Source organism: Phragmites australis, chromosome 5 (genome assembly GCF_958298935.1).
Source record: "Phragmites australis chromosome 5, lpPhrAust1.1, whole genome shotgun sequence".
Lineage (NCBI taxonomy): Eukaryota > Viridiplantae > Streptophyta > Magnoliopsida > Poales > Poaceae > Phragmites > Phragmites australis.
Genome location: NC_084925.1, coordinates 2,756,288 through 2,772,305, shown reverse-complemented (window position 1 = coordinate 2,772,305; position 16,018 = coordinate 2,756,288). Strand labels below are relative to the sequence as shown.

General features: G+C 38.8%; 2 protein-coding genes across 2 annotated transcripts; one reads left to right on the top strand and one right to left on the bottom strand.

Moving 5' to 3' along the window:
• Positions 1 to 336: 336 nt before the first annotated feature.
• On the bottom strand, positions 337 to 5,045 carry LOC133918399 (uncharacterized). The gene is made up of 6 exons (XM_062362264.1): positions 4,700 to 5,045; positions 4,092 to 4,224; positions 3,761 to 3,864; positions 2,538 to 2,682; positions 2,310 to 2,450; positions 337 to 2,185 (listed from the first exon to the last, which is right to left on the bottom strand). The coding sequence occupies exons 1-6, from the start codon at positions 4,738 to 4,740 to the stop codon at positions 671 to 673; spliced, it is 2,079 nt and encodes a 692-aa protein (XP_062218248.1). The 5' UTR covers positions 4,741 to 5,045; the 3' UTR covers positions 337 to 670.
• Positions 5,046 to 10,475: 5,430 nt separating this feature from the next.
• LOC133918398 (uncharacterized) lies at positions 10,476 to 14,658 on the top strand. Its single transcript, XM_062362263.1, has 6 exons — positions 10,476 to 11,053; positions 11,611 to 11,733; positions 12,551 to 12,730; positions 12,814 to 12,895; positions 14,066 to 14,130; positions 14,215 to 14,658. Exons 1-6 carry the CDS (start codon positions 10,760 to 10,762, stop codon positions 14,506 to 14,508), a joined length of 1,038 nt encoding a protein of 345 aa, XP_062218247.1. The 5' UTR covers positions 10,476 to 10,759; the 3' UTR covers positions 14,509 to 14,658.
• Positions 14,659 to 16,018: the final 1,360 nt, after the last annotated feature.

Sequence of the window (16,018 nt, the reverse complement as noted above, 5' to 3'; positions counted from 1 at the left end):
TGATTGACCAGGGAATCCAGAAGAACGTGCTTATTATTATGCGGCTCTGCTCAGCAGAGGCTGTCGGCGTCGGCACCACTTGTTGCGGCAACCGTCACATGGTCTTCCTAGGAGAAATAAGAAATGAGACAATGCCAGATTGCCTATTTTTTTCTAAAGAAATGGCGTCTACCAGCTCCAGATGATGGGTGGTCTGATACTATGATCAGACAAAACTGACAGTATCCAAGTTCATGGATGGATTGTGATATCTTGCAAGTCCTCTCTAATCCAAAAAGGTTTCAGGCCATTTTTACACAGTGAGGTTTGACAAATATTGTAAAATGGAGGGAGAAATAAACTGTAAATAAGAAGAAAGTTATCATTATAGCCTCATTAATGGCATCTACACACTGACAACAATTGTTCTATGAGTACAACAAACAACCACATCCAAATCAATGTAGTAATGCTATGGTATCCCTATGAATCACCATTTAACTGCTCCTGCCAATACCAAGACACTGAGAGCAACACAAGCAAGTATACCAAGAAAGGTTGCAAGGAAGCAGGAAACTATCACAGATGTCTTCTCTCATTCTCGTGACCCCAGGAACCATTAGATTTCAGATGCTATGATAGAAGTTCCTGAAAGAACAGAGACAATTCTGAAATACAGTCTAGTGGCAGCTCATGCGTTCCTCAGAGCGCTGATCCGCGCAGCCAGTTCGTCGAAATCTGGCATTCTTGGGTGCACATTCCCTCTAGACTTTTCTGGCTGCATGGACATGGACCGAACAGGGGCCTTCGGCTTCGCCTTCAGGCTTGCAGATTCTGAAGGCAGAGATAAAGCTCTTTCAGGAGGATGCGCAGGTGTCTCTTCTTTGCTAGATAGTTTTATGACACTATCAGCAGGTTGATCGGCTCTAGGTCGGGGGATCCGGGATTTCACTCTTTCTTTGCGCTCCTCCCTACCTGTCCCTTTCTTGCTGTAGTGCATCAGAAGCTTATCCATCATCCTTTCTTCGTCATCACGGCCTCCCTTGCGGGGATCAGCACTCCGACTCCTGTGTTTCCTGTGTGAACTAGGGGCTCGGGTCAGAAGATTGCCAAAATCAATTGCAGTGTTCGCCTCATCCTCCTCCGACTCATGGTCATCAATGGCCCCATTGTTATCGCTGCCACTTGTCGGTCCATTGCGCCTGCTTCTGTGTTTTCTTCGTTCACTAGGAGCTCGGTGAAAAGGCCTTGCGTTGTTGATATCATCATTAGCCCCAATGCCTTCAAGGGGTTGCATACGACCACCTTTCTGGTCATAGTCGTCATAGGCACCATTCCTCTTGCTCGAATGTCTTCTTCGGTCATCAGGTATTTGGTTTGTCTTCATTTCCTCATTAGCCATTCCATCATAAGCATCAACATCTGCAGGTGGTTTTGCATTCTTCCTTCTGACGGAAACAGGATGAGGTGTATCATAAACCGGTTCACCCCTCAGGTGGCCTATTTCTTCGGCACCGGTATGCTTGCAACCATTCACAGCTTGATTTGTATGCTTTTCAAAATTTGGCTTCACATAAGGAGGCCGCATATTGACTGCCTTCTCTGGCACATGCTGCCTATCTTGCATCAGCTGTCCAAACTCTCTTGCATGCTTTGGTCTATCATACAAACTATTGGTATTTTCTTCAGCAGACTTCTCACCCGTTGCTCTGTAGGGCTTAGAATAAGGAGGAGCCTTGTTCACTGTTTCCCCTTGCTTTTTTAGGCCCAGAGTTTTAAGCCCCAAGTCAGCATGTCCCCAACTACGATCAGGGCCACCAGCAGGTTTCACTGCACCCACGTCCTGTTTCTTTAACCCATTGAGGTCTAACTCCTCTGCATTCATCAGTTCCCTCCGAGGGTGACCATCCTTTTTGTCATATTTCTTAATGTCTTTCTGATCATTCCTTCCTTTCATGTCCAATGGAGGCAAAGAATTATCCATTTGTCTTTTCTCATTAGGTTTATCTGAGTAGTTCTTACGATTTTCCTCGCCTAATTGACCAATGCCATCATGAATGACATGGATATCTTTGGCCTGCTTCTGTTCATAGCCTTCGGGTGTAGCTTTAGATTTTCTTTCATGCATGGCATGCCTATTGACCTTCTGTCCATTTCGTGCTGAAGCTTCTTCTACCTGTTTAAGAGAACCCTTCTTCGGAAGATCCTGATGAACAAAGAATTTAGGATTAGATGTGAATGATCCCATCTATGCTTAGCAAATGACTATTTTAGTTAATAAAAAAGAATGTGTATTGTTATATAATGTAGTAAGTTCACTAAAATTTTACATGCTCATTTTGAAGCCCACAAGTTATCTTCCATTCCAATGCCTTGCTATTAAACGGAACTGACAATTCTTCAGCAACACTTTTCATCACTTGCAACTTCTCTTCATTAGTAAACGATTTATTCTGAAGCTTCTGAACAAACTGTCCACAGAAAGGTTAAGTTAATCGACATGTTCGAAAGTATGGAGATCAACTCAAACAGAAGAAAAAGAAAAGAATTTTAAGTACCTCTGAATTAACAAAAGCCTCAATGGAACTCCCATATCTCTCTGTGAATATATATCTGAGGTCACACAGTTCAGGCAAATCAGGATATCTAGCAGCAGCAAATATTAGAGTAGACACAGCTTCCAAGGCTTCCTGAGGGCATTCACTGTTAAGGGACATCACAGATTCAGTGATCAATCGCAGAAGAAAATTGCGAAAAACTTAGTATATGCAGCTTTGTGATTTCAAATCATGATCAACCTTGAGAATACTGTACAAACAGCTAAACCAGAAAGGCAAACATCAAGTCACTGATTAGCTACCTTGACTGTACTTTCATTATTAAGATTTTCAAATTTGAAGAGATGTATGCATGACAACAGAATGGGATAATCAAGCATAGCTATACACTAAAACATTATGTCTAAACAATCCACATAAGCAAGTAATTCAGAGAACTGTTGTCAGTGATTAACTGAATGTTCAAAAGGGAAGATGTCTAAGCCATCCTAATCAGCAACATCAGACTCTTCAAGGTAAGAAATCTGAGCTATTACAACTAAAGGTTGAAGGATTAAGACATTCCCCTTTTCTCCCTAGCTAGTAGGGGTGAAATCGGATCGGATACGGACGGATAGTGTCGAAGTCCGGTCGGACACGGATAGTATAGAACGGTGTCAGACACGGATATCGGTCATCCTATATTTGCTTTGAATCCCTTTGGACGGTTGGATAGATAGAAATTTTTCACTTCATTTGCATCCCCACACATCACATTAATCAGTATAGGGGTGCAATCAAAATGAGCATAGTAAGAGAGTGATCGGTGAGATGTGAAAATAATAGCATTCAGTATTATCTATCTACAGATGTGTGACAATCTACCTATATATATTATCATGTTTTTAAGTGAAATCACAATATATTTTCTCGTAACACCTAACATTCGGATACTTTGGATATCGGATCGGATAAGGACGGATAGTGTCGAACAGTGTCGGATACGGATATCGGTCATCCCATATTTGCTTCGAACCCCTTCGGGCGGTCGGATAGTCAAGAAATATCCGTCCCGTTTCCACTCCTACTAGCCAGCACACAAACAAATGCAGAGCATGCATTGTGTGTGTCAAACCGGCAATGATAGAAATACAAATGAAATATATGACGGCAAACGAGGTAAAACAGAATTTGGCCATCTGAAAATGTGCATCACTTCTGATAGCAACAAGGGTCACGGTTACCTCTCTTTCTGCAGGTTGTTGAGCTGCTTCACTATATACTCGCAGTACTGCTCAATCATATCATAGCAGGATGATTGGTTCATCTCAATAATCAGACCTTCCATCTGCAGTCCAGGGAAAATAAACAACAGCAATCAAGAACATATCACTACAGAAACCCTCACATGGTCCTGCATTTCATCACAGATTTCTCTGCACAAAGCACTAGTTTTAACTGCACTGACGCTTGTAGCGCTGCAAATATTTCGATTTTTGCCAAACTCGCACCAGGCTAAATCCATCCAAGAGCACTAAACAATTCGAGTTGACGCCTTGAGCGTGCAGGCAGTACCCGTGCGAAGGCGTGCGATTCAAGGCCGTTGGTGAGGAGGTCGGCGACGTCCTTCTTCAGGAACTTCACCATCGCTTGCTTCTTCCGCCGCAACAGATCCAGCCGAGTCCGGGTGCATTTTATCGCGTGCTTGCTGCACCAAAAAACAACAAATTCAGCCATTCGGGAAAAATAGCATGAATCAAACAAATACAGGTCAAATATAAAATGTGGGAATCGGAACAAGCAACAGGAAAGTAGAACACGAATCAAGAACAGGACCTGATAAACTGCTGCAAAAGAAAAGGGAAAAAGGAGTTTTCAAGTCCAAGAAACAATCATTAAATTCGCAAATAAAGATCAGAAGCAGTTCAGAATCCGTGCAGCTGAAGAACGACGGACGCAACAATCCAAGTAAGGGAACAAATTCGGCTGCTGGCCACGAAAAATTCGACCTCTTTTTGTTGCGCAAATCGAAAAGCTGAACAAATCATCGACAGAAGAGGGCTCGAGTAAGTCGATTTCGGATTCGACTGTTCGCAAGAACAGCCAAGCCAGCTTGAAGAACAACCGGACCCGAAGCTCACCAATCACGAATCAAACTGAATCAACAGGAAACATTTCTTTACCATTTGTTGTAGAACTTGGAGTGGAGCAAGCTATCGAACATCTTGCTCCTCTCCCTCCCCTGCGCCTCTTTCTGCTCTCTTCTTCAGTTCTTCTACCACTTCTCCCTCTGCTTTAGTTAGTGGCAGAGGAGAAGATGGGAGACAGAGCAGGTCAAAGCATCAGAAAGAGAGGAAAAAAAGAAAGAGGAGAGAGAGATGACTGAGTGGAGGTAGTGGAGAAGGAAGAAATCAATGTGAGCTATTGCTGGGGAGAAGCCAGGTGGGGCAGAGGTCTCATTCTGTTGCACAAGAAATGGCTGGAATTTCTTGGGAGGGAAAAGGAGACAAGAAGTTTCAGCAGTGACAGTTTTTACAGAGGGGAGAAGAAGAAGAAGTACTGCTAGGGGAAATTTAATTCTTTAATTGCCAATTTGTGGTACAGTTACCATGTGAGGCAGTGAGGGGATGTGGTGTAAACTCTTCATCTGGTTGTGAAAAGTGCAGAAAGACCACAAAAGAAATACAAGAATTATTGTGTGTGTTTTTTTAGAGAGAGAAAGAGAGGAGAATTCTTGTGTTGCAGAAGCTGAGTTCTTTTTTCTTGGGAAAAATGCAACCCCAAAGTCACTTGAATTTTTTTAAAATAATATCCTTTGCGTCATATTTCATAGAGAGGAAATTTAGAAAAAAAAAACATACAGCTCATTTATTAACTCATGTTATTATAACTTTGTCATGTATACCATTATTTTTCCTACACAAATCATTATTTAATTAAACTAATAAAAGTGGTTTCACTAATTTTAGTGTTATGAATTAGTTATGAATTAATCTATCTGCAACACATTGACTCAATCATGCACGTTATAATAACTATTTCAAGATTTTATGTATTTTTAGAAGATAGAGAATCATGTGAGAAGACTAAAAAAAATTAGTTTCTAATTTTTGGATTAGTAAATAATTAACTATGCATTTAACTCGAATTAATAAATGAGCTATATGTTTTTGTTTTTTTAAAAACTTCCTCTCCATGACATATGATGCAAAAGATATTATTTTTGGAAAAAAAAATCACAAAAGGTCTTAGAATTTTTTTGATTTTGTTTTTATTATTTTGAATTTTTTGGGGTTGCAACAAAACCAAACTTTTGTAGGTTTTTTTTAACAAAACAACTTCTGAGTGGGAAGTCAAAATCCAAGTGACTTTTAGGGGTTTGCATTTCCCCCTTTTTTTTTTCTTTGAGTGGATGAGTAATTTTGGATGTTTTTTTTTCCTTTGAGACATTTTAATTCTAACAGCAGCTTTTGGGATCAAATCTGTTCTGTGAGCCTGTTTCTCATGGAGTGTTTCAGGATTCTTATAAAAAAATTACAACCATGTCTCGAGAAAGGTTCTTCATCGCCATGCTATATGGAAAAAAAATGATAGGGAACCAGTCCTCTTTTTCTGGTACTTAAGGAACACCCTCTGTTGTGCATGATCTGTCTTCCTTTTGCTTAATTATTATTTGGGAAAAATGCAAAAAAAAACCCCCAAAAGTCATTTAGATTTTGATTTTCTTCCTAGAAGTTATTTTGTTGCAAAAACTTTCCCAAAAGTTTAGCTTTGTTGCAAAGCCCCAAAAAATTCAAAAAAATAACAAAAAAAATTCTAAAAAAAACTAGAGACAATTCTAAGACCTTCTATGAATGTTTTTTTCCAAAAATAATATCTTTTGCGTCATATTTTATGGAGAGGAAGTTTGGAAAAAAAAGAAAAATATGCAGCTCATTTATTAACTCATGTTATTTTAACTTTTTCATATGTACCATTATTTTTCCTACAAAAATAATTGTTTAATTAAATTAATAAATGTGGTTTCACTAATTTTGATGTGTTATGGATTAGTTATGAATTAATCTATCTGCAACACATTTACTCAATCCAGCACATTACAATAACTATTTCAAGATTTCATATATTTTTAGAAGATAGAGGATCATGTAAGAAGACAAAAAAAAAATTGGTTTCATAATTTTTGGATTAGTAAGTAATTAACTATGCATTTAACTTGAATTAATAAATGAGCTACATGTTTTTCTTTTTTTTAAACTTCCTCTCCATGAAATATGATGCAAAGGATATTATTTTTTAAAAAAAAATCACATAAGGTCTTAGAATTGTCTCTATTTTTTTTAGATTTTTTTATTATTATTTTGAATTTTTTTAGGGGGGGTTTGCAACAAAGCCGGTCCTTTGCGGGGGATTTTTTTGCAATAAAATAGCTTCTTGGGGAAAATCAAAATCCAAGTGATTTTTGGGGTTTGCATTTTTCCCTTATTATTTCAACTTTTTCCCTTGCCTTTCTCATGAAGTAAACAAGGAAAAAAGAAAAGAAAGGAAAGTAAAAAGAAAAGGCATTCAATATGCCTGTTGTACACTTCTGTACACATAATTAGTGCACTCACCTGATTGTGGGCCCCACAGGCTAAAATAAAAGCGACAAAACTGTAGATGTGCCACTTTGAAGTGCACTTCAAATGTAATGGATGTAGGTGGAGAATCTTAATCATGCGGGCCCATAGATAGCTCTTAAGATCATATAAAATAGGGTGCTTATAGTATATGTTTATGAAAAAAATTGATTTTTTTCTCAACTATATCGATGTAGGTGCTTAGACGAATGGTAAGTTGTTTATTTAAGCACTAATATTTATAGTAGTACTAACAAGATATATATATATATATATATATATATATGTATATATATATAAGTAACTAATTTAAACACATTAAGTCTTTATTTGTATTAAAAATTACGATTTTTATATAGGTGTTTAGTAATTTTTTTCTTAAACATCCAGTCATAATCATCTAATATTGCTCATGCCCTAATAAGATTGTCACTGGTACTGGTATATGGTTTAGATTATAATACTCCTAGTAGCACGTACTATACTCTTAGGTCAGTCCTAATGCCCCACCGTGATTGATATCTTATATATTAAATGATCATGTCATATAAGAATTTTTATGACATGATAAAGAGTCAAAGAAGAGAGGGAAAAAACAAGCTAAGAAATACATTATCATGATAAATGTCCGTGCCTATGGTTTGGGGAAAAAAGGAAATAATATAAATATTAACATGGGCCCGTTAGAAGAAATTTTATACTGAAGAGAGAATTTATACATCAGAACCTATTTCAAATGAAATGGGATAAACATTGCTCTAAAAAATCTGTATTGGGAGTAGCATTATCACAACTCTAGCTAGGACAATTCTCACTTAACCCTCCTGCTCCACTTAAGTACTTTTTTAGACAATGAGAAAAAAGTTCCAACCTTTTACAGCATGTAATGCATATAACCCTATTTTATTATTACATCATTTCAACTTATAGTTGAATGTTAAAAAAATATAAGCGTAAAAGATCATATAAATATAAATCATTGATCATATAGTCTGGTACTAAACCGTCATCTATTCTTAGAGATCTATGCCTACCACCTCCAATACTTGGCACATCATATTTTCATTTTCTCTCTCTTTACTATTGCATCAATCTTTAAAATCCCAGTCAATAAATACATCTGAAAAGTACCTACATAAAAGAGGTTATTATTTTCACAATATCATTACATCATAGTCAAACTAAAAAAAAGGAAGCCACCCTAATCAGTATTTCTTTCATTTTATATTTTACTTGCTCCTAAGTCAACTAATCAATCACCTTTAATATGTTGTATATCTCTAAATTTGTTAATACCTAGAGCTATTCTGACTATCCGGTATAATAAATTATCAAAGTGACACTTAAAAAAATAGATATACAAAGTTACATTTGAGACTACCACTCCACTTAAATACCTAACCCATCCATCCGATAGAATGATTAACTAACAACCGGAGCAGCTTCTTTCACGTATCACACGGCAGCGTAATCCAACCATCAGATGCCATCTGCAACTACGTATGTTGTACGTGTCTGGATTAGTAGTATTTAGCAGAGTGAACTGCATATATGAGCAGGGCAGCAGATCATCGGCGTGCGCGTGTGAATCGGTGCTAAGGTCATAGCCAACGACTTTCTTTCGAAAAGAAAATCTCATCGTGAAGAAATTTTCGTTTCATTTAATATTTTAACGGTTTTATTTTACGATTTTCGTCACGAAGAGATTCCTTTCAAGACGTAATTATCCCTTCTTTTCTTTCACGATTCTACTCGAAGAGAAACGGTTAGAGATGAGAAAAAATAAAGAAAATATAACAGAAAAGATAATCGAAAAGAAAACAAAATAAAGAGAATATAATTAAAAATGGTCTAATGGTAGTAAGAACTCAAGATAAGTTAATCGAAAAGAAAATAAAATAAAGAGAATATGATTAAAAATGATCTAATAGTAGTAAGAACTCAAGATAAGCTTTGCTAATTACGATCTGCCAAACAGGGTGCCTTCAGTAACACGCGAGGCGTTGTGCATTTCACAGCGGCAATGCTGCAAAGCACGATCGGTTGCAGGCGCACTGGTATTTAATGGCAAGGAGGTGAGGCTGCAAAGTTCTTTATCGGTTAAGAACGTAAGATATATTTTGTTTTGAAAATGACATTAAAATTAAACTTTAACCGTTAATTTCTTTTATAATAAATTATTAATTACTATAAAAATAATATCATATTAAAAGTAATTTAAAATATAAATTTATCGAAACAAACTTTGTATATTTATATAATTCAATAAATTGCCGATTAAAACTTATAAAATTTGATTTTTTTCAAAAAAAAAATACGTTACACATTCTTCAATGGAAGTATGTGCTAGCATTAAGAATACAGTGATTGAATGATACAAAATAGTACGGTAGAGTACTACTCGATTGCCTAACTAACCTTGTTAATGGATACACAAGCCGCACAGACAGGGTCTCAACTCCCAACCAGTGATGAATGCAGAAGAGTCAGGTACGGATTCATCCACCTTTTCTTTTTCTTTTTCTTTTTCTTTTTCTCTCCTCTCTCTTTTTCGCACCTGGCCTGGTTTGATCTGGAGAAGGTGGACCAAGAAACTAGAAAGGCAACGGTTCAGTGCAACGGTCGACCTTGGCCACCGGGAATGATGAGAGAGAGAGAGACGGGGAAAGAGCGGGCCCGGACGAGGGAAAAGAAGCAAAAAGGACGTGGGCCGGTGGGGGCGAGCGGCTTGGCTCTGTCCAGTGCAGTGCGCCGTGTGCGCGTCGCCGACGGTGGACACCTCGGCTCGGGCTAGCCACCAACGGTGAGTGAGGATGAGGGAGCGGCGTCGGGTTTCGGATATATTTTTTTAAAAATAATATTAGTTTAATAGGAGATTACAAAAATAATATGCATATTCAGAAAAATTGCAAAAATATTACCATATCGGCAATTGAGTGCGTGTTTGGATCTCTTGCCGCCGCTTGCTTTGCTTAGTTGGATAAGAAATCAGACAGTTGATTCATTTGCTAGCTGTCTCGGTGCTTATGCTTTCTAGTTTTTTGATAGCCTAAGCGAGCTAAATTGACTCTCCCTTAAAAGCAATGTTAGCCTCGCTTGGCAAGGTGAGGCAAACACTCTTAATTTGCTGAAAGATGCTTGACATGTTCTCACCGTTGGCATGCCAATTGCCGACAGTGTCATTACCCACTATATGCCAGTATGGTACTATTTTTTGCAATTATTTGAATATAAATACTATTTTATAACTTTCTAAGTATACGTACTATTTTTGTAATTTTGTATTAAATTAATATTACTTTAAAAAACTCTCAGGTTTCACACTTTCTCTTGGTGAGGGGACTTGCTTTCGATGGGTCCATCGGCCGCCGGGCAAGGATGGGTTCGATCAACCAGTCAATCACCCATGGGTCACGACCAACAACTTCCATTCGCTACCAAGAAAACCCGAGTTCGAGCGCCATAGGGGGGCACTCACAGCCGCGACCAGCCACCGACGGATTACCAAATCGCCGTACGGATTACTACTGCACAGTTCGCCTTCTCCGAATTCGGCGGTGGTTGTCGAATCTGTGTTTGCTCCTCAAAACCCCAGCTCTTCTTTCGATCTGAGGAGCGGTGCCCATGGCGGGGATCCTTGCGTGGGCAGCCGACGTGGTCGGCGGGGCCGGCGCCAGCGACGACGAGGCCGACGACGCGCGCGCCGTGGCCTCCGCCGCGATGACCCCCGAGCAGCGGCTCCGCGCCGCCGAGCTGGACGCGCGGGCGGCCTCGCTGCGGCGCGCGATCCAGGACTTGCGCCTCCGGGTGCCCCCGCCGCACGTGGCGCAGCGACTGCCACACCTCCATGCTCACTCCCTCGCGTCGTCCGCCGCCCTCGCGCTCCAGCTCAACGCCCACTCCTCCACCAAGGAGCAGGTAACGCATGGCCCCTTGTACCTTTTGGCCTGTAAGTGTTCTTAGATCCTGATAAATGACAAATAACTACATGTGAACACACTCAACACAGCCCATTTGAGCTGATTAAGAAGTGCAATTTGTGGATCTGGATCTAGGTGCATGAATATTTGTTGGCTACAGATTTTGAATCCGTATTGAAACATGTCCGGGAACAGTTGTGCACACATTGATGCTTGTATATTGATTTTATAACGAGCAGTAGTGGGAGAGGACATGATTTGTTATGGATGCGAAACATCTCCAGGGACATCATTTGCCTATGTACATTTGTACTTATTTGCTGTTCGCAATTGGAAAATTCCTGAATTGGTCAGCTGATGTGACGATAATATTGTTGGTGCATTTGTCACCTGCAAGGATCGGTTAAACTATTTGTCACCTGCAAGGATCGGTTCAGTTTAATAATATTGATAATTGATTACTTAAGAATTACAATTGGGCGCAATTCAAACTGGGATGGTTGGGCATTCCTATGCATGCATATTTCTATAATGGATCCTGTGAACTTTCTGTAGGCCCAGCAGAGAGAAATAACTCTCCAAGAAGAAAATGCAGCCTATGAGAAAGCTATATCAAACTGTCAACAGAAAATTCAGGAAAAGCGAATGGAGACCAGCCTGCTTCAGAGTAATCTGAAGGTTCACTATTGTGCCCTTTAAGTACTTTGTTCTACCCCTTGCATCATTTTTTTATTCATTTCTTATATGCCATCATATGATAGTTTTCTTAAATTAGTTGCTACTAAGCATGATATGCAGATTACATCTTAGTTTTTTCATGTTATACTTCAGCGTAATCAGCTTTATCCACTGTGGGGTAGCTACTCTGTATTGTAAGATACTGTGGACAACAAGTAAATCAAATTACTTTTCTCTAATCAAGTGACTCTATCGCTGAAAAAAAAACTTACGTTGAATGATGTTAAGTAATTCTGATAACTAAACAATGGTGAGCTTGTTGTTCTTTTTAGTTTTCCGAACTGCGCCAAAAATCATTTCTTTTTGTATTTCTGAGCAAGTCAGTGCTTTACCAAGATTTTGGTTTGTTCTTTACCTTAGCCCCTCTACTTCACTTGTTCGTTCTCCCTTCTATTTTATTGAAATGCAAGTTAAAATGGTTGTTAAGTTTATATAAACAGCAAGGCAGCGATCAGGCATACTCTGCATAAATAAAGTTTTATTTCATCTCCTCATTACGAAGGAAACACCTTAAATCTGTTTCTTACCAATCCATGCTGTCCAGCTTTATGGTGAATAAGAGCATCAAGTCTTTGGCCTGTTTGGAATATTATCTTGCTTTGATCTATGACGTGATATACATCAACTTGTACTCTCCACTTTTGCGATATCTCTTACTTTAGACCATTTATGTTTGCTTTTTTCAACACACGTTTTCCAGTTCTTGCAACAAAGTATAGGGACTTGAACAACTTTACTAGGATATGTTTTTTTTCAGGAAATGGAGATAGCAGAGCATAATTTGAAGGCACAGCTTGAAATTGTTCTGAAGGAGCAGGAAGCTACTCAGCATAAAGCATCGACTACAGGTCCTGAAACAAGTGGAAATGCTCTACTGGAGGTTGAATCATTGATCAATATTAAGTCTAAAGACTTGGAGAAGAAGAAGAAAGAGTTGGTATGTCATTTGATAGAATCTTTTCATCTTTTGTGAATTTGAAATGCGTAGTTGTTATTTTTTATAACTATCCCCCTACACAGGATTTATTGGATAACAAGGTGCAAACATTGGAGAAAGAGTGGTCTGTGGTTGAAGAAGAATCGTTAAAGAATCCCAGCCCTGGTACTTTCGATGGATTTCTATGAATATTAACCTTTTCATTCAGTACTTGTAGTACTTTTTCATACTTTGTTGAGAAAAAAATATGACTAACCTGGATTGATGAAGGCTGTTGCCTTGCACTATCTTATAACCCATCTCTGGAAATATGTGAATGTTCAAGGGACGCAAAATGCTTAAACAAAATAGTTCCACTTCGATTTGGGCTATATGTTAAAGAATAATGCCACCAAATCGTGGACAACATAGATAACTTCAATGGTATGTGTCATCTAGATATACACTTGTGACCATAATGTTGATTTCTGATGAGTTGGCTATAAATAGTTTTTGTTTGACATCTCTGGAGTCACTAAAGGCCTTCACCGTAACTAATTGCTAAGAAATAGATTCTGAATCTTGGAAATTTTATATTCGTTTAAGCCCTGCTATACACTAATAGATCATTGCTTACTCATGGCATTTTAGCACCGGATTTTAATCGGTTGACTTCATAAAGCATAAATTTCTATCATCAAGTTGTGATCTTGAATATTTACGGAAACAAGATATTTTCTGTTGAAAGTACAGAGTTAAAAATCATATTGATTCACGGAAACTAAATGACCACAGTAATCAGGATATTCAATCCTAAACCATACTGTCTCCATTTTTGGAGGGAGTAAGATTACTCAAATCATTGAGTTGGTGCCACCATGCTTGGAGGGAGTAAGATCACTTCAGTTATTGAATTAGGACATAAAGCCTTTGAAGATTCATTCCTAATTTCCTATATCATGGTTATTACTACGGGCAGTGACATTGTTTTATGAGGTGACTAACTGTCTATCCTGTCATCCTGTGCACATGGTTCATGAAGCCGAATCCATGTATGGGAGTGTTACCCATATTCCCATAAGGGCCCAGTCCCTTGTTAAGCGGCAATGGATACATGAAATGATCAATTTGTGAAAGCAAACTGGGCGGGTGTTTGTCATTTTAAAACATAAAACAAATTTAGTTCTGCCTAATTCATATGGCTCCTCTATGAAAGCTTGTGATGGGCTACCAAAGTATAACTTGGAAAGTAGTTATCATTTCTTGTTAGTGATGTGCAGTTATCCCCAATGGAAACTTCTTTCCAATTTTACGTTAATCTGCATATCTTAGTGGTAAGTTCTCTTACATATGCAGCCCAGAGGGAGAAGGTCCTGGAGAGACAACTACATAGCCTCATTGAGCAGTTGACAGCTAAGCAAGTCAGTTCTATATTCTCCGTCTTACGTCTGAATGGTAGTGGCTCCTAACATCTTAAACTTAATTTTGGCTTTGATATTTTGTAGGCTCAAGCTGAAAGCCTAGCCACTGATGTACATGACAAAGAAAAGGAATTGGAAAGGCTAAACCATTTGCATAGAAATCTTTACAGTAGCGCCAATGAAATGGGCGCGGCACGGAACCGGTCCAGCAGAGGTTTTTCGAGTGGTGCTGAGGATTATGATGCCAAGGCTGTTCGGAGGCCCTACCAATCTGGTGCTAGAACAGAAGGCCCGAAAAGACTAATGATTCTTAGGTCTGCAATTGTTCTGTATATTTTGTTGCTTCATATTGTCGTTTTCATAAAGATATCAGTTTGAAAGCAGTGATAAATCCTTATTCGCTTCATAGAAAAAAACTCTTGTTTTTGTGTACCAAACATGCAAATATTTCTTGTGTAAATAATATGTATGTAACTGTTGACGATCAGTTATGCAAATCAATACTGATATAAAGCACCAGTTTAGGAACGAGCGTTGTCTTGTTTGGTAGAGCGTTCCATGGGCTCAACCCGGTGCCTACCTTCTTTCTTAGCGAGAGGTATTTATAGCTTCAAACTTGAGTACTAGTCGTTAACCTAACGGCTTTAAAAAACTGTTAACACCGAATGATCCAGTGAGAACAGTAGTATTAACACCGGATCATCTGGTGAATATACTATCACAAACTAACTGTTAGAACCCTCTCAAATCTTTGTGAATATCGGATACTCCGGTGTATACTGCAACATTATCACCGGATATTCCGGTGAATATACCTTAACCATCTGAGTTAACTTCTTCTCTGTGTAAATTGCTCCAGTGTATTCCCGGTACACATCACTTCATCACTGGATCATCCGGTGAGTTATCCTCAGTCAGCCGAGCCAATGCAACCCTCTTTGGAAAATATGCTTCGGTGTACACATCTTCAGATCACCGGACCTTCCGTTGAGGTCACTGTATTCTCCCCTTTGTCAACAATGCTCTGGTGCTTTCCTCCAGTGTGTTCAAATCAATCAGCGAACTATCCGGTGGGGTCTTCTGTTTTTCTTCGTCTTTGCACTGTTCATTGTCCAGTATGTGCACTTCATTCACACCGTACTATCCGATGCCTTGAACTCCGGGCTTCCACGTCTGCAACCTCTCTGGTGGAATTGCTCCGGTGTGCACAACACTGATCATCAAACTATCTAGTGAGGCAAACCTGCCTCTGTCTGTATGCACTGTGCATTATCCGGTGTGTGTAACGCATTCATCATCGGACCATCCGGTGAGGCAAAACTCCCTAGGACTTGTCCAATTCAACCAAACTTTATCCCGACTTCGGTGGCTTCTTCATGTATTGCATCCATGAGACATACTAACATATATTGTTGATAAACATATTAGTCCTATTGATTATATTGTCATTAGTCACCAAAATCACAATCATGATCTAATAGGGCCATTTGCGCTACAATCTTCCCATTTTTGGTGATTAATGACAACACAACCAAAGCAAAAGACAAATGATAACAATTGGGATCTACATAACTTCAAGAAATTTTCAAAACCATACCTCTTTGCTTGGATGCATATTCTTACCACTTTGTCCACCTTATGTTGTGGCTCTCCCTTTCAAAATCATATCTCTTTGCTTGGATGCATGTTCTTACTTGTGGCTCCCCTTCTCCTATTGCAACTATCTCCTTTGATTGACCTAAGCAAGAGCTTCTCCCCTTTGTTAACCTTCATGTATCTTGTACTTTGCTACAATCTCTCCATATCGTTCATCTTGCATTCCTTACATTGGTCATCAAACTTCTCCCCCTTTATCAATAATCTTCCAAAAAAAGACTATATTCACATG